This window comes from Trichoderma harzianum, assembly GCF_003025095.1.
Source record: "Trichoderma harzianum CBS 226.95 unplaced genomic scaffold M431scaffold_15, whole genome shotgun sequence".
NCBI classification, from domain to species: domain Eukaryota; kingdom Fungi; phylum Ascomycota; class Sordariomycetes; order Hypocreales; family Hypocreaceae; genus Trichoderma; species Trichoderma harzianum.
The window spans coordinates 401,237-418,961 of NW_020209263.1; the positions used below are offsets into that span (position 1 = coordinate 401,237).

The following is a 17,725-nucleotide window of genomic DNA, read 5'->3' on the forward strand; positions in this document are numbered from 1 at the left end:
TGCACCATAGGGAATCCGACGATGCAAAATCTTTTTTTTTTTTTGGTATCTGATGGATCTGAAGATTGTATGATTACTACTAGTATTCAGGTATGTGGCTTAGATGGGCAATACGAGGTTGGCTGGTAGGTATCTTTTTGATTATAGAGGCGCCTGGGGGGTAAGGATGGGGTAGTAGGTACATGTACTCTGCAGTTTTGTCCATTCTCGACGTATCGACTGCAGTTAGTACTTTACGCCTTTGGAATGTGCACACGTATACCACGCAGAATACGGATCGGTAGTCTCTACTGGATAGCGACGAATAGAATGCTTTCGTGTCTCTCTCTATTTGCTCAAGGGGTGATGGGATTATTTGCTGCGCTGTGATTGCACGGGAAAAAAAGAGGCGTTTCGAGTGTCTTGGGTTGAACATGGGTGGTCGATTGGAGCAGTAGCGTAGGCAAGGGGGGACTTGGCCATTGGATAGAAATCGTTGGCAAGGGATGATGCTGGCCATTGGACAGAAATCGTTGGCAACGAACGGGAGGTGAGTGTGTTTCTAAAAATAGGGGGTTTAATCTATTTTTGATACTAGAACTTTGGGTGTCTGTGTTTGTGTTTGATTTAGATTGTGGTTTTTTGGTTGCTGGTATGGTGAATGGATGGTATTGTGAGTGAGAAGGAGATGGGAGATTGATATGTCGCTATATATTGAGTATTCCACAGATATAAATCTACAGGATGGAGAGATGAGAGATTGGTTTAGTACAGACGTGTTTGAGGTGTCATTGGAAGACGTTGATGTATATTTCCTTTTAGCACACTTGGTTGACAATCAAGATGCACGCTCTTAGGTAGTTCTTTGTAAAGCATTCTTAAAAAGCCATCAAAGGCGATTCTCAATTCTGTATGTTTCAATTTTGTTCATGTTATTGCAACTATAACAGAATACATTACTTTTCTTTAATATATGTCAAAACGCAATTTTTTTTTTTATTTCAATCGTATTTCATCTCCCTTTACAGAGCCTTGACGATCTTCTCCAGAGCATCCACCAGAATATCGACGTGGTGCTCCTGGAACGTCAGCATGGGACGTAGACGCACGGCGCTGGCTCCGCTGCCGCCAATGTTGATGCCAAACTCCTTTGCCTTTGCCAAGAACTGGTCGCGCTTGGGGTTGTCAAACGCGATAAAGGTGCCCTGGCCCTTGCCGCGCAGGTCCTGGAACTGCTCCGGGTACTTGCGCTGCAGGCCCTCGAGCTTGGTGAAGAGGTAGTCGCCGACGCGGGCGGTGTGGTTGACGAGGTCGAGGCGCTCAATCTCGCCGATGATGGCGCGGAAGAGCAGGGCGCGGGCCGGGTCGCCCATCCAGGTGTTGAACTGGCGGTAGGGCTTGTTGGGCCGCAGCTCCGGGTTGCCGTAGTAGAAGCCGGCCGTCTGGGCCTTTTTGGAGAAGGTGACCATGTCCGGGGGGTCCTGGAGGTTCCAGTGGTCGTGGGCCCAGAACTTGCCCGTGGCGCCGACGCCCGTCTGGACCTCGTCGACGATGAGGAGGATGTTGTGCTTGCGGGTTAGGGCGCGCAGGCCGCGGAAGAAGTTGGGGGTGGCGTGGTTGTCGCCGCCCTCGCTCTGGATGGGCTCGACGATGACGGCCGCGGGGGGGATGTGCCACGTCTTGATGAGCTTCTCGACCTCGTCGAGGCTGGCCTGCTCAATCTTTGCGTTCTCCTCGGCGTGGTCCTCCAGCGGGTACTTGAGCTTGGGGAAAGATGCTTGGGGCCAGTCGAAGGCGGGGATGTCGACCTTGTGGATGGGCTTGGAGCGGGTCGTGGACAGGGTTCCAAACAGGCGGCCGTGGAAGGCGGTCTTGAAGGACAGGATGGAGAGAGACGACGCTCCGGGCGCCTGGTTGTTCATGGCGGAGTCGAGCTCCTCCTGGGTGAACTCGACGTCGGGCCCGCCGCGCTCCTGCTGGCGGCGGTAGATGAAGGCGGCCTTGAAGGCGGTCTCGTTGGCGTCGGAGCCGGCCATGGCGGTGAAGACGTTGTTGAGGCCCTTGGGCGCCACCTTGAGGATGCCCGTCTTGAGGATCTCGGCCCAGTCGTGCGAGGGGAAGTTGCCCAGGGCAGGGCGGTTGATGATGGCGTTGACCATGTCGGGCGTGGAAGCGGCTTTTGCCAGGGCGGGATTGTTGTAGCCAACGGGGATGGAGGCGATCTGAGCATAGCTGTTTTTCAAGACATTGATTAGTAGTTGAAGCAATGAGAGAGCGTAGGCATATTATTGCACTTACACGTCGAGCAGGTAGTTGCCATCGGGGTCGGCAATGTAGTTGCCCACGCTCTTGGTGTAGTCGGTCATCATGTTGATGCTGCGCGTGTCAAACACCTCGCTCAGCTCGGCGATCCTCTTGGAGCTCTGGGGTCCGGGGATGCTGGCCTTGAGCACGGGGGCATCGGGCTCGCCCTGGACAAAGGCCTTGGACGAAGCCATTCTGACGGCAAGGCTGCGGTTCAAGAAAGAGGAGGAGGAGGAGGAAACGCGCAGAGAAGATCGAATGGCAGGACGCAATGCCTGAGCAGCACGGAGGGCAGGCATCTTGGGCGAGCTGCGTATGTGCTTTTATGTAATTTGTTTGTTTGTTTGCTGTGGTATGTCGTTGTCAGTTGTCAGTGTCGTAGCTATGACAGACAGAGCTTCGCTTCCGTCTCCCCGCTTCGAAGAGCCACGTGAGGTGCAATTGGGCGACGGTTGCAGCTCCAATTGGCGAGGCTTCTCACTTGTATGGCCTGTTTGCACCTAGCCGATGTCTCTCAAAAAGATGGTCACACACACAAGGAATTTGGTTTGGTTTCAAAACGATTCCGTCAACCCGTCTCTCACACTGTTTGGTTGGGTGCGACCCCTCGACCCTTTTTATCGACGGATGGCGGCGGCTTATCAGTGCAATGTGGGGGGGATGCGGGGAAGAGAGAGATGATTGCAATTGGAACCGAAACAGCGTTTGAACTAAACTAAACCGCTACAAGCAGCAGAACAACATCAATGCTTAGAGGGTCTGGGTTTGTCTTTGCTTGGGGTCCGTCAAGGAGCCGCAATCGGGATCCCGGGTGGACGCCCATTGGCTGTTTAGCATCTTGGCTCCTCCGGCCGTGGTGAACAGTTCCGCCAAGTTGGCCAAGTCGGGCAGGCGATCTATTTGGGTAATCGTTTGGCCGCGATTCTACTCTCGTTCCTGTGATCATATCCCCATACTAGCTCTGAATAGTCTCCAAGCCTCGATTCAATTTCCATCAGCTCTAAATCCAAGTACACCGAAAGACTCCATCCAAACATTCATATCTCGATATCAGCGTTTCAAATCTCCATAATCCATCCATCCGACCTCGGCCTTCCTCACCCCAGTTAATTGTCCAATCTCTTCCAACGCCGCCCTTTCGCACCTGACCATGCCATTTGTCTTACGTTTTAGTTGGTCCTGCGTCAAGGGCGCGCCAGTACAAGTCGAGTAGTTTATGGCGGCCTGACGCCATTTTGCCGTATGGCTATTACAACCACGTGGGGCCGCGATTCGCGTGTTGTAATCGGATCCAAGATAAGGCAATAAAATGTAAAAGCGTGCATGATTAGCACGCCGTATTGAATGTTGCAGTTATTACGAAATTGTCTAGAACAGGAAGAACAGGCTCTTTCCTCTTTTATATTTCGTGTCATTATTTGAATGGAATTGAGTAATGCCGGTAGCCATTGAGTAAATGTTTTGTCTTCTTTTTCCCCCCAAAGGGGTGTATAAGTACATGCACCCCGTAATGCTCGCCAGCCCGTCCCGGTTCCGGTCCTCATCACCGGCTCCCGGCTCCGGCCCTGCTCGACGCCAATGGGAACATAAGCATTACTGACCTGACCCGCGCTTCACATCATAGCTGCAAAAGAGAATGGATTGCTCTACTATGCGGTCATGTCTCGGTTTAAAAAGAAGCATCTATAATGTAATTTCTTTCAATCTCGTCGCCAAAAAAGAATCCTGCAGCTCGGCCTGTAACCCTGTAGCTGCGCAATCACAATGCGTTTCCCACCTCCAATGATGTTCTATCGATGTGTACATCGACACGTCCAAAAATTGCAATATACCGCCTAATGGGCAGTGCAAGTCGACATGCTTGCTTTCTGTAAAGAATAAAAACAACAAAAAAAACAACCCATGGTTGGCCAACTTGAATGATGTCGGCCACACCAGATGCGCCATGAATATGCATGCAAAGCAACAAATCCACCTCTTTCCTCTTCAGATGTACAACTTGTTTTCTATACTGATACAATTTCCAACGTCCACGTCAATAATTCCTCTTAATGACCGCCTTGCTCTTCTTCTAGTTCTCGAGTATACTTGGCGAATGTCTTTTTGTGAATCTACAGTACCCTCATGTTTAGAACTTCATCGTCTAGAGATTTTGATTTCGGGTTGCGACTTACCATGCCGGCATATTTGCCGTCTCTCAAGACGCAAACGTACCGCAGACCCAGCTTGACAAAGCACTCATACGCCAGATCGATCGACGACCTGATATCTAAGGCAACAGGTGCCTTTACGCCATTAGCACAAATCAGAAACATTTCCATCTTTTGTGTCATCAACGAATACGTACCGGATCGATGAACTGCGTAAAGTCCGTGGGATCGGGCTCGCTGCCAACGTCGTCATCATCGATGCTGGGGATCTGATCCATCAAGCAGAGGTTTGAGCCTTCATCTCGAAGCTGGTCCAGCGCAAACTGAAGGTCTGGAGCCGGAATGAGGCCCACAAGGACATCTTCCCTCAGGATGGGCAATCCACCGTCGAGCTCACCGTGTCGATGAAGCAGTTCGAGCTTGGTGCGGAGGCTCGAGGCAGGAACCATTGGTGAATTTGTGATATCAATAACCCTCTCTCTCCGTAAACGCCGCACCAGCTCCGTCAAGTCGCCGGTGAAGATGGGCTTGTGTTTGTTGTTCAAGAATGGGTAAGCATTCATGTTTGTAAGGAGATCCTATCATCTTCGAGTCAGCACGTCACTCTTCATCAGTCGCCTCCACTCGTTCCGGGTTTACTCACATAAATACTGCTTGGCTCAATGGCATCTGCTGTCCATTTCGCCACAAGAATCGACAGGGAGAATGGCAGCACATAGTCGAGACTGCCAGTGAGCTCAAACAGAATGACAGCCAACGTCACAGACAGCCGTGTGACACCGCACATGGTTGCACCGGCAGCAATTAGACCATAAACTCCGGGCTGGATACAGGTTCCGTCCGATGCAGTTGCGCAACCACCCCAGACACTCCAGTCAGGTGTGACAAGAACCAGCCACTGTGCCAGGTGACCAACAATCCGTCCCATTAAGCCGCCGACGACCATAGATGGGATATAAATACCGGCGGGGACTTTCTGTTGAGCGAATTAGCAGGATAATTTCGGAGCAACGGGAAGAGAAAATGATATGAGGGAGCTTACGATTCCAAAGGCGATAACGGTCAAGAAACCCTTGATCAAAAAGGCAATGATTAACATTCTCAAGATCTCAGGAATATCATCCACCGATCTCGGGCAGAGTCCAAGTCCATCGCCCTTGGTGCGGTCACACGGAGACGCCAGGTTGAGGAGCAGTTTTGCGACAGAGACCTTGGTCAGGGGGTTCCAATAGCTCATAAGGCCAGTCACAACTGCGACGAGGAACACCTCCAGCATGGGGTATTTCTTGATGGTCTTGATTCGGCGAAACGTTTGTGCCCAGTATTTGGACGCCTTGATGAAGAGCGCCCCCATGGCACCGCCGACGACACCAACGAAAATGAAGGATCCCAGCTCAAAATACTCCCAATCAACCAGGTAGCGGACCTCGAACATGACAATCTTGTGCGTGCCGTATGGATTCAAGAATTTGAGGGACAGCGCGGCGATGATGCAGGCAAAGAATGTGCGGAAGAGGGTCTTGGCTGGGAAAAAGTATGACACCTCCTCCAGACCAAACAAAACACCTCCCAAGGGGGCTCCAAATGCAACAGCCACACCAGCAGCTGCAGCAGCCGAAAGAACCTCTCGCCTCTTGGCATCGTTGCGATCGTACTTTGCAAAGAGACGACATGCAATATTGCCAACGCAGGTCGCCATGTGGACGAACGGACCCTCTTTGCCGATACTCAGCCCCGAAGAGACACTCAGAATCAGTGACAGCATCTTCAAGATCAATGTTCTCAGACCAAGGAATCCGTGAAGAACGAAGCCGCTGAGGATGACTCGGACTTCGGCGACACCACTGCCTGCGGCTGAGTAGTAGACCATTGGCGGGTTTTCAGGCTTCCTCTCGACCACCTGCCGGGGACTGGCACTATCGTCACCGGGACCTTCGTCGGCGGCCTGAGGAGTCTCGGCGGCCAGGTTTTCGTCGAGGGTTGTCAAACGGTAGGCCGAGGGAACCACCGTCTTTGTCCACAGGGCGACCCAGCACGAAGCAACTGCGAAGAGAACGACGCAGCCGACGTAGATGAGGAAATCCGTCCACTTCTCCCCAAATGGATGATAATGCAGTGCCTGAGACCATGTTTTCCAGTCTGTGCATTCGGTGCGCCCACCGGGGCAGCATCTCTGGATATGATGTTAGTAAACGCTCCGTGACCCATTTCTCTCACTCTCTCTTCATATGAGTTGCACCTACCTTTTCGTCAAAATACCACGCTCTCGAACAATACCCATCCTTGAAATCGAAAAAGACTGATTCGGCCGCGTCGACTGTATACGCTATCAAGGCGATAACGAAGCCACAGAGAGCACTGAGAATCCATCCCTGGCTACCATCGATGGTTGTCAAGACTCGGCCCCAAAAATCCTTCCTACTCCGAAGCGCCCTCACACGGTAGGAATCGGCGATTGTATCGTGCACCCAGTCGGTGCTCGTAAACTGATCGTACCACACGCGCTCGTCGGGGAAGATGGAGCCCTTGGACTCTGACATGGACCGCTCGGAGAAGGCATGGACGAGACGTGCGCTCCAAGAGGAGCGGCGACTGTGGTGTCGAGTTCCGCGGCTGCTGTCTGTGAAATCACGGGATGCTGTTAGCCGACTTGAAGCTGCATGCTACCCTCGAAATCTCCTCGATAAAAGAGCATCTTTTTCTTCTTCTCCCTCTTCCGCCTGAACATACCTCCTGAGTAGCTCTGATCGCGGGATAAATTGGGACGTGGTGAGGCTGCCCCGCCGTGGATTCGGATACGCGATCGAGAATTGTTTAGCAGCAGTGGGGAGCGTTCGTCAGGCTGCTCATTTGCCGAGTTCTGGCGGCGCATGGGAAAGGGACGGCGAGACAAACGAGGGGACGCGGGCTGCGACGCCGACCCGTAGCCATCTCGATCCGCCATGGCGGTGGGTTTGATGCGAAAGATGGGAAAGCAAGTACAAGTACAGTAAAGGAGGAGGAGACGAGAAATGATGGAGTTATAACGGACTCATGGATGCGGTAAGCCTCGATGGGGGCGTGGGCTATCAAGGTCACTGCAATAGTACGAGTTCTGTAGTAGGTATGATATGATATGCACTAGGTAAGAGGTAGGTTGGTCATCAGGCCCTGGTTCGGAGATGGAGTGACGGAGTACCCTCGGCAAGGGGGTACGAGGCTCTGTGTCTCTCTGTTTCTGGTTTCTGGGCTGGCACAAGGCAAAGAGCACAGCAGGTATCAATGACGCCTATAGGAAGCCACGGAACAAAAAGCCATCAAAACAAACGGAAATGATGCAGCTGATAATGCTCGTGATTGAAGGCAAGGCTGACCGTTAAAATCGGCGCGTCTCGGGGGATGCAGCGCCTATCCTGTAATTTATTCTAGCTCCAGCTCTGGGGTCGCCAAGCGCCTCGCCTGCCGGACTAGCAACCATGCGCCGACCACTGGTGCTGAGCTATTCCACATGCATCCCCATCAGTGCCGTCAGGTGAACTGATTGCTGGGTTTCTGTTTGATGGGCGGAGGGTCTTTGGGCAGCCATGGACCCATGCTGGAGTGGTTCTTTTGGCTGTTGATCTTGATGCATCGGTTGGAGGAAGATAGGCGCAGATAACACAAACAATATTCTGCTACGATAGGTGGTAGTCTATGGCATTGCTGTACCTGCAAGGTAGTATTGCATTGAACCCAAGACATGGAAAAAGGCTTTGTACAGTACCGCCTTCGGCATGAGGAATCCGCCATGCAAGCAGGGTCGTGGGCCGCATTATCGCAACTCGGACGATGCACGGCCGTGCTTGCGACTGGCTCGGCAAAGAATCGGGGGTGCGTCATCTTGGACCACAAACGCTCAGGGTTCAGTTGAGTGGGCCTTGGATTTCATCATCCGACATGCATTTGCGGGCAAGCAGCAGCCTTGCAGCGGTAGCTCGAGACTGGGCCTACAGCACTACAGTACGACTACATGCTGCAACATGTGAGTGGGAGTAGCGGTACGAATACAGCTCGCAGTGAGCGCTTCATGCCTTGGCTGGATGTACGAGCATGTAGCAACACCATTACCCCAGATCAATAACAAGTTTCCGGGAGTCCGGGGTTGGCTTTCATGTTTAGTTGGTGCCTGTAGGGAGGGAGCACATCACATGCGGGAGACACAAGATCAAGAGAGATCAAGAGACGCAGTCTAATCGTGCCTGTCACAAGGGCGCCACAGGCGCTATTAAAGGCTGAGGAGGGCGGCAGCCAAACATTGTTTGGGGTGGGGGAGGCTTTTGGGTGTGTGCGCCTCTGCTGTTGGTGGAGGGATGATCTAAGCATCTCCCGTTATGGCTGCATCTTCTCCAGGCATTGCTTGATGTTGGTGTGGGATGGAGCATCGAGATGTACTCCTGCTGCTATCAAAGGGTTGCGGGAAATACGGGCAATAAAGTCGTATCGTTATTATCACGGTGTCACGCCATCTATACATCGCCCCCCTCTATGTCTAGTGGATAGATATAGAAACAAGCTTCCAAGTTTATTCTGTCTTCCGTTAACATGATTCGTCTACATGATTCGCCTCTATCACTCTCGCAAAGCAGAGAGGGGGGTTGGGTGGGTGGTATTAATACAAGAAAATGCACGGTACATGTGACGATTTGGCATCAGCGCCTCCACGATAGTCTAGCAGCAACTCTTATTTCCCCAGATTAGATGAAAGCAGTCCTTGTACCCCGTATGGAGTCTGGAGTATCCCGTGTCATTATCCTGCAAGTCAGCTTGGGGGTTCAAGGTTGTACTGGCGGCGGCGGCGGTTTGGGCGGCTACTAAAAGGGTGGCGGACGCACGTATTTCCGGTGGAAACGCAGTGGATGCACCTTTGCAGGTACGTACCTTGGTAGTCCCAGGAACTCGAAAATCCTTATCTTATCAGCCAGGAAAATTTCAGAGCCCCGTCGAAAAGTTCCAGCGGCCGTGGCCATCGACTGGCGCAGCGACACTCCACGATCAGCTTTTTAAGCAAGGCTTCACAGACTCTATCCCAGAGACGCGGATTGAGTCTTTGAATCCTTCAAATACAAAACTTTACATCTCCAACCATGGCGAAAAAGAGAAAGGCTTCCCGCGCTGCCGAGTTCAGCGGACCAAAAGAGCTGGACCCGGCAGACGCTCGCCTCAAGGTCAACACATACGAAGATGTGGCCAACTCAGAAGACGAATTCTTCATGAATCGAGACACAATCATGCTCGACGACGAGCCCAACATGAAGCGCCGGAGAAAGGGCGAAGAAGAGATTGACTTTTCAGACGAAGAAGTATTAGGATACGAAGACTCAGATTCAGAAAAGAAGCCCCGTCCGAGCAAATCAAAACGAAAGGCCGCCGCGGGGCACGATGATTCAGAAGATGAAGAGAATGGAGCCGAAGGAGAGGAGGGCGAAGAGGAGGGCTGGTGGGGTGCATCCAAGAAAGAATACTACAATGCGGACAACATCGAGACAGAGGCCGATGCTCTGGAGGAAGAAACCGAGGCCAAGAGATTGCAGCAAAAGAAACTGTCCAAGATGGCAGAAGAGGATTTCATCTTTGACGGAGACGAGTGGCTTGCCGCTGAGCAAGAAGAACAAGAAAGCGCAGAAACCGTGACCGAGGTTCTCAAGGAGGTCGAGATCACCGACGACATGGGTCCCGAGGAGCGATTGAAGCTGCTGTCTGCTCGATATCCCGAGTTTGACTATCTCGTCAAGGATTTCCAAGAGCTGCAGCCCCAGCTGGAGATTCTAAGGGCAGATGCCAAGGCTTCGACCGGCAAGTCTTTGGCGGCTATCAAATACTGGGTGCTTGGCTGCTACGTCGCCTCATTGGCTAGCTATCTGGCCATCCTAACGTCACCGGCCCGAGACGCCGCCAAAGCACAGAAAACAATTGATCCTGCTGAGCTTCGTGACCACGATGTGATGGAGACCCTGGTCCAATGCCGCGAGGCGTGGGAGCGAGTCAAGGACATGAGATCACTCAGCACCGCCGATGCATCATTGGCGCAAGACATTGATTCCATCCCCGAGGCGGACGAATATGAATCAATCGTACAGACTAAGAAGAAGGCCAAGAAGGCCAAGGAGAGTGCGGCTTCTGCAGCAAGCAAGGCCAAGAAGCTGGCAAAGGCCAAGGCGATCGAGGAGACTGTAGCTGATCTTTATGACCTGCCCATCAACACAAAATCCAAGGCAAAGAGCAAGGATAAGACGCTGCGCGACCAAGACGACGACAGCTCAGACTTCGGCGAAGAAGAAACTTTGGATGCTCGTGCGGCTGCTGACAAGGCGGCGCGCAAGAAGAGCTTGAAGTTTTACACATCCCAAATTGTGCAAAAGGCCAACCGTCGTGCCGGTGCTGGTCGTGATGCCGGTGGTGACATGGATATTCCCCACCGCGAGCGTCTTCGAGACCGTCAAGCTCGCCTCCTTGCTGAGGCCGAGAAGCGAGGAAAGAGGGATTCCAAGCTGGGCGCGGCCCTCGGCGAGGATAGCGACGAAGAAGACTCCAAGACTGCCAATGCACTTCGCGACGATGAAGACGAGTACTACGACATGGTGGCTCATGGTTCCAAGGCCAAGAAGGACGACAAGGCTGCTCGATTTGCCGCCTATGCCGCCGCAAGCAAGGCCGACAGGGTGGTAGAAACAGAGGTAATTGGCGAGGATGGCAAGCGCAAGATTACATATGCTATCCAGAAGAACAAGGGTCTGGCGCCCAGGAGAAGCAAGGACGTGCGAAACCCCAGAGTCAAGAGGAGAAAGCAGTTCGAGGCCAAGCAGAAGAAGCTGAAGAGCATGAAACCGGTGTGGCAGGGCGGCGAGCCCAAGGGAGGTTACCGGGGAGAAGTCAGCGGTATCAATGCCACTGTTATCAAGAGCACGAAGCTGTAGAATATTTCTTGCGATTAATATACACATCACATTGTCCAACTCGACTTGTAACTTATATATTGCAAAGTGAATTTGAAACAATTCTCGACATCAGTTATGGGCTATCTGCATATTTAAATACTCACGAAGCATCCTCTTATCATGCTATGCCATAAAATAGCACATCATTGATATAATGGAGCGTGGCTATGGACTTGTTCTTCTGATATTCATGGTAAATAGGCGTTGTTAAGATGCTAATCTAAGCACCACCCAAGCTGTCATTTCAGCCCCACCTTCATACTAAATCACGACCTATTACTTGTCCAGTTACACTTTCGCAACTACAACCATCGATAATCTCCAAGCTACAATAACAATCCTGAGCTGGCAATAGCCGTCTTTCAGACTGTCATATCCTCCAATGCCATTCATACAATAGCTCTTCAGTCTCAAGCTTCGCAGCCACCACGCAACCAGGCCGCAATGGCTGCTCCCGACGCGAGCAAGTTCACCACCTCCGACCAGATCTTCTCTGCGAGCCACACACTCCCCCAGATTCGCTCCATTCACAAAGCCCTCCATGTCGAGATCGAAGACAAAGCGAGCCGCCTGCGCACGCGGGTAGGCGGATCTTATCGCGACCTGCTGGGCACGGCCGATACCATTGTGCAGATGCGCAACGACAACGATGCGGTCCAGGAGCTCCTTGGTAACATGGGCTGGCGGTGTGGCAGGGCGGTGGTGTCGACAAAGGTTGCTGGCATGGCCAAGTTTGTTGAAAAGGAGCGCAAGTCAGATATTGCTGAGGCTGCTAGGCAGAGGTTGCTGGACGGATGCCTGTTAGTAGTCGGCAGGCTGCTGAGGGGTCGTGGAGAGCTGGACAAGAGCATCAAAACAGGCGACAGACTGGTGCTGGCGGCCAAGGTGTGGGTATTAAGCCGCCTCCTAGTCAAGAGTTTAGGGACTGAGTTCCCCAACGACGAGGCTCGACAAGCCGCCGATGCGGCCAAGAAGAAGCTCGATAGCCTCCGCCGCCGGCTCAAGAGGACCCTGGAGAAGACCATGGAGAAGGCTGGTGCCGACTCTGACAGGGACGACGTGCTAAAGGCTCTGGCTGCGCACAGTCTTGCAAATAGCTCCGGTGCCAAGGACACTCTACGGCACTTTTTTGAAGTGCGCTTCAAAGCCCTAGCAGTGGCCTTGGATTCTGAAGAAGACGAGCGCGTCGGAAGCTCGGAGGATGTGATCCAAAGCCTTACGCTCTACGCCCGAACTCTGCTGGATGTTCAGGCTTTGGTGCCGAACAAGCTCTCACAGGCGCTCAATGCCCTGACAAAGAAACCCCTTCTGGAGGACGCCTCGCTGCAGAAGCTAGAAGGACTACGACTCGACATTTTTGAGAGGTGGTGTGGCGAAGAGATTCAGTATTTTACACCCTTTATTCGGCATGACGACCTAGACGGGACACAGGCAAGGGAAATGTTTGACAGCTGGGTTGAAAAGGGTCAGCAAGTGCTGCTTCGTGGTTTGAATAAGACGCTGGAGACCATGCAGGATTTCAAATCTATAACGGAGCTGCGAACAACCCTTCTTCAGCTATGGATACGTGAAGGCAGCAAGGTACGAGGTCTCGATCCCGAAGAGATGCAGAACAGTTTGCGAAAGGCCGTCAATGCGCAAATGCTTGCTGTTCTGGACTCAAAAGTCACCAAACTTCATATTGTTGGCTCCGAGATTAAGGCCACGCTGGAAAGCTGGAAAGATGGTACGACAGGGAAAGTGCCAGGACTATGGGATGAAGAAGGATACGAGGATGCTCTGTCCAGCGGGGCTCGCCCGTTCCTGCAAGAGGTCGCATCACGATTCTACGGCCGCAGCGATGCTGTGTCCAAAGCAATCAACTGCTATTACTCCTGGTTTCATATCATCGACGACGTGAAAGAGGTGGTAGGGCAACTGGAAAAGCAGCGATGGGATAACGACTTTGACGAAATCGAAGATGAAGAAACGATAGAGGCGAGACAGCAGTTGTTAAGTAAGGACGACCCGAAGATGCTGCAGCAGAAGCTAGACACCAGCCTTGATGCGTCCTTTGAGAGCCTCGAAAAAGAGATGCAGCAGTTGTGGGACGGCAAATCCGAGAGTGGTAGCAGCAGCGACATCGCCATGTATCTGATTCGTGTTTTGAGAGATATTCGCCGTCAACTGCCACAGCGCGACACAATCAAGAGTTTTGGCCTGAGCATTGTCCCGGCGCTCCACCAGACGATTGTTCTCTCAGCATCAGAATCTCCTGTGGATGAATTTGTGACGGCCGGACTGTCTGTGAGGATAGCAATTGGTAGACCTCTTTGGGAGGGCAACCCTGCATTACCAAATCAGCCATCGCCAGAGACATTTCAATTCCTCCATAGCTTATTGCTTTCTCTGTCGGCGGTAGGAGTTGATCTGTGGACTGCAGCAGCATTGGCCGCTTTGAAGAAACATGTTAGCCGGCGGCTATGCGAAGCGTGGAATCAAGAACTCCAGAGCATAGTATTTGATAGAGAGGTGAAGGAAGAGAAGCAGGACACCCAAAAGGAAGCAGAAAAGCCGAGAGAAGATAGTGAAGAGAAAGAAATCAAGCCGGAAGAGGCCAATGGAGAGGAAGAAAAAGAACCAAACGAAGATGCAGAGAAAGAGGCGGAGCCAAAAGAAGATGGCCAAGGGGAAAATGACGGAGAGGCAAAGGAGGAAGCCGAGGAAAAGGGAGAGGCCATTAATGATGAGAAGGACAAAGAAGCTGAAAAAGAAGAGAACGATACCTCTAGCAACGACCAACTGCGAGATCTCTGCATCCAGTGGTTGTTTGACATTTCTCTCTTACGCCTCTCAGTCGGAAATGAAGCGGGCGAAACGGCAGACGAGTTTCAAAAGCTGGAAGATGCGGTATATGAGCGCAGCGGCCTGGAAGATTCATCACGTCAACACGTCGGCAAGGCAGCAAAGCACTTTTGGAGCCGGACGAGCCTGTTGTTTGGATTATTGGCATGAGACACGCACGTATAATACAATAACTTCCCCCGGCGCGCTGTGTTTTTCACGACATTACGGATTAAATACATACAATTAGAAACGTCATTCATCATATCTACAGCTTGTGCCTCTTCTCGCCGCTCGCAATCTTCCTAAACTCCTCCTGCGGGACTCCAGTAACAAACCTCTCCAAACCAGCAAACACTTCATTAAAGTTGCTCAAATTCACAATGTTCTGCTCCGGTCCCCTTATCAACTTCTTAATACCCACCAAGCTATCCCCAACAAGATGCTCCCCCAGCCTCTCATCCACCTCCTTAAGTAGCAGCTCCCTAAACTTCTCGTCCTCGCCCTGCTTTACATCCTCAAAGATCTTATTCACGAAACCGCACCGCTCCAGCTCCGCGCTCGTGATCCGCTTACTCATTATGAGCGCCTCGTTCGCCCTCGCAGGACCAAGCCGCGTGACTAAGGCGCGTGAGGAGCCTCCCTCGGCGACTAAACCTAGGGATGAAAAGGGGGTGAGGAGGAAAGTGTGTGGCGCGCAGTAGATGAAGTCGGCGTGGGAGACGATTGCGGCGGTGAGGCCGACGACGGGGCCGTTGAGGCCGACGACGAGGATTTTTGGGTGAGAGGCGAAGGCTTCTGTGATGTTGAGGTTGAAGGCTACGAATGTTTGGAGCCATTGTTTGCGAGCTTCGTTGGGTTCGCTGGGGCTTGTTCTGCCGATGGTGACATCCGCGCCGCTGTTTGGTGGTTAGCCATGAGATTAATCATGAGATTTCTTAACTCATTTGTCTCTCTTTTTTTTTCCTCCCATGATAGATTTGTTTTCTCATGATGATACGGAAACATGTATAGAAAGGGGAAAAAGAGGCCGCTTAAATAGATAGATAGGAGAATAATAGATTGCATTGGAGGAGAGTCACGTACGCTGAAAAGAAACGTCCCTTGCCAAGCAGAACCGTAACAAACACCTCGTCATGCTTCGCAACCTCCCTCAACGCTTGCGACAGCTCAAAATACTGCGCTTGATTCATCGCGCCGAGCTTCTTCTCGTTGGCGATGGTGATGATGGCGACGCGGCCGCGGTATTCGATGGAGATTACGCCGGACGACATCTTGCTTTATTCCTGTATCAATTCTTTTAACGATACTTTATATAGCGAAATATTATGATTGGTATTGCAATCAATGAATCTAAGGGGAAATTGTAAAATGAAAAGCAATGATTCTATGTTTTATTATATATGCAAGTAAGACTGGAGGTGAGAGATGAGATCCCGGCGCTTTTACCCCAGACATACCGAGGTCTACGGGTAACATTTCTGCGGGGCATCGAGACGGCTTGAGATCCCGCTGGGTGCCAATTCGTTCGATTTGCGTCTACCCTGTCAATCGAATGACTTTTAAGAATCATCGATAAGGCTTCTCACATTAGATTGATATAATTCAATAGCTAGTTATCAATATGAGTAAATGTGAAACGATGTATTTCTGAAAAACGACGCCTCTATGCAGTGAGAGCAGTCGAACAATGGGAAATATGTATATATATCTCACAGCGCCCGCTCGTAGAATCAAAACTCCCCCCATTTGTAAAAACCCTTCACATCTCTGTCTTTTAATTACTTTTCCAGACCCCTCGTACAAATTATATCCATCATCGGCGCGCTCTGATCTGTCGCTGTTTCGGAAAGTCTAGTGGTAGCGCAAGCTTTGCGATGTGCAGCATTCGATCCTCTGCCTTATCCTTTACGGGCTTCACCCTGGCTCCGATCTCGTGGAAGTACTGGTTAATTACCTTCTGCTCTATTCTCAGGTCGTCTCTCAGGTTCTGCGTGTCCACCTCAAAGTTATCCACGATGCAAGCAAGTGCGCAGCAGTGCGCGATGAGCAGGTCAATGTGAAATTTCCTCAGCTGGCCGTTATCCGAGAACTTGCGACGAATGTTTTCGACGACCGCCTCAGGGGCTGGAGCAAGCAGCTCCCGGAGCTTCTCTCTGGGCGGCAACTGCCGAGTGCCCTTTTGGCGGCCGGGTTTTGAGTAGAGATAGAACAGGAGAACGATAGAAAGGTATCTTAGCACGCGCAGCCGCATCTCGGCATCTTCGTTGGAGGCAATGGCTTGCACGCGAGAGACAACATATCGAGAGCGGAACTGGATGCTCTCGCCGTGTTTCGCCTTCTCCTGCCATTCTCGGATAGGAACAAGGTTGAGGATATCTGTTCCGATGATTTCCTCGGGGCGGTATACGTCGTAAATGTCTTCTGCGTCGAGATTCGCCTTGGGTACTGGCTTGGCTTCGTCGATAACTGCCTGCAGCTCTTCTCTTGAGGCCATTGTGGATGTAACTGCACCGATGGAGTTGAGAATTGCCTTGGAGGCATCGTCCAACTTGGGCGTGCTGAAGTCGCCAGGTTTTTTCTGCGGAGCGATGGCGTTCAACACCTTGTCTTGGATGACCTTCTTGGCCTTCTTCGTTCCGAAAGTCTGTCCAAGATCTGTCCTCTGGTCCATGATGCTCTGTTGTATGTTAGTATTTTACATCGTATATCCGGAAGTTTTCGCATTGAGAAGGGAGTCCTTACCTTCTTGGTTTCCGTCTGATCTGCAGAAGTTGGCACTTGTTTAGAGCGGACGGCGCCTCGTACGACCATCTTTTTCGCTTCGACAACTTGCAATTTGCCAGTCTTTGGGTCGTAGATGCCGATGAAGTGGTTCAGGAGCGGCTTTGAGTCGCGCGACTCTTCTTCTCTTGCCGTATAGTCCAGATTCCGGTGCGTCGTGGAGTGCAGTAAGAGTGCCTTGTCGGCTGCCTTTTTGGACTTTGAAGAGGCATTCTTGGGAATATATGAGTTAAAGACCAAATTCGAGGGCATTTCCATTCCTGGAGTGTTTGCTATATGGATTGTCAGCATATGCGCAAACGACCCAATTCGACAATGAAATGCGCCGCATACCAATCACAGGAGGGCATGATTTGGGCCGGAGAACAGAGGAGACGGTTGCAATTGAGGCCGGTGCGTCAATGACGACCTTTTTCTTTGCAGAACCAGCCTTTTCCCCGTCTCGCTTTCTCTTCTTGTTGCTGAGATCCGACATTTTTGCGTTGAGCGTCTGCAATGTTTCTTCGACCTGAATTTGATGCCAAGTGGGATATCTGCTCCAAAAAATTTTGGTTATCGGGCGGCAGGAAATCTTTTGCCGGTATTTACCCGAGCGGGCGGTGAGAGACGAAACCCCCACACAGCTGAAGTCCCAGCAATGTACGTCACTAATGGCAGCAGGGGAGCATAGCTGCAGAGCTCCATCGGTAGCAAGGTGCCAGCTCGCACACAAACTGTATTGGAGAAATTAGG

General features: G+C 51.6%; 6 protein-coding genes across 6 annotated transcripts; 2 read left to right on the top strand and 4 right to left on the bottom strand.

The window, feature by feature from the left end:
* Nucleotides 1-1,001: 1,001 nt before the first annotated feature.
* M431DRAFT_96134 (hypothetical protein) lies at nt 1,002-2,477 on the bottom strand (the record flags this gene model as incomplete). Its single annotated transcript, XM_024924790.1, has 2 exons — nt 1,002-2,211; nt 2,278-2,477. The coding sequence occupies 2 exons, from the start codon at nt 2,475-2,477 to the stop codon at nt 1,002-1,004; spliced, it is 1,410 nt and encodes a 469-aa protein (XP_024769816.1).
* A 1,854-nt stretch (nt 2,478-4,331) lies between these two features.
* Nucleotides 4,332-7,377, bottom strand: M431DRAFT_486109 (hypothetical protein; the record flags this gene model as incomplete). The annotated part of the gene is made up of 7 exons (XM_024916358.1): nt 4,332-4,394; nt 4,458-4,568; nt 4,631-5,011; nt 5,077-5,409; nt 5,476-6,606; nt 6,677-7,071; nt 7,164-7,377. The coding sequence occupies 7 exons, from the start codon at nt 7,375-7,377 to the stop codon at nt 4,332-4,334; spliced, it is 2,628 nt and encodes an 875-aa protein (XP_024769817.1).
* Nucleotides 7,378-9,271: 1,894 nt separating this feature from the next.
* M431DRAFT_152272 (hypothetical protein) lies at nt 9,272-11,408 on the top strand. The gene is made up of 2 exons (XM_024912851.1): nt 9,272-9,321; nt 9,385-11,408. Exon 2 carries the CDS (start codon nt 9,536-9,538, stop codon nt 11,363-11,365), a length of 1,830 nt encoding a protein of 609 aa, XP_024769818.1. The 5' UTR covers nt 9,272-9,321; nt 9,385-9,535; the 3' UTR covers nt 11,366-11,408.
* A 269-nt stretch (nt 11,409-11,677) lies between these two features.
* Nucleotides 11,678-14,380, top strand: M431DRAFT_124937 (hypothetical protein; the record flags this gene model as incomplete). Its single annotated transcript, XM_024912227.1, has 2 exons — nt 11,678-13,897; nt 14,024-14,380. The coding sequence occupies exons 1-2, from the start codon at nt 11,831-11,833 to the stop codon at nt 14,378-14,380; spliced, it is 2,424 nt and encodes an 807-aa protein (XP_024769819.1). The 5' UTR covers nt 11,678-11,830.
* A 97-nt stretch (nt 14,381-14,477) lies between these two features.
* M431DRAFT_96199 (hypothetical protein) lies at nt 14,478-15,483 on the bottom strand (the record flags this gene model as incomplete). The annotated part of the gene is made up of 2 exons (XM_024924797.1): nt 14,478-15,108; nt 15,296-15,483. 2 exons carry the CDS (start codon nt 15,481-15,483, stop codon nt 14,478-14,480), a joined length of 819 nt encoding a protein of 272 aa, XP_024769820.1.
* Nucleotides 15,484-15,785: 302 nt separating this feature from the next.
* Nucleotides 15,786-17,551, bottom strand: M431DRAFT_20107 (hypothetical protein). Its single transcript, XM_024913322.1, has 3 exons — nt 17,327-17,551; nt 16,955-17,265; nt 15,786-16,889 (listed from the first exon to the last, which is right to left on the bottom strand). Exons 1-3 carry the CDS (start codon nt 17,466-17,468, stop codon nt 16,026-16,028), a joined length of 1,317 nt encoding a protein of 438 aa, XP_024769821.1. The 5' UTR covers nt 17,469-17,551; the 3' UTR covers nt 15,786-16,025.
* Between the last annotated feature and the right edge of the window lie 174 nt (nt 17,552-17,725).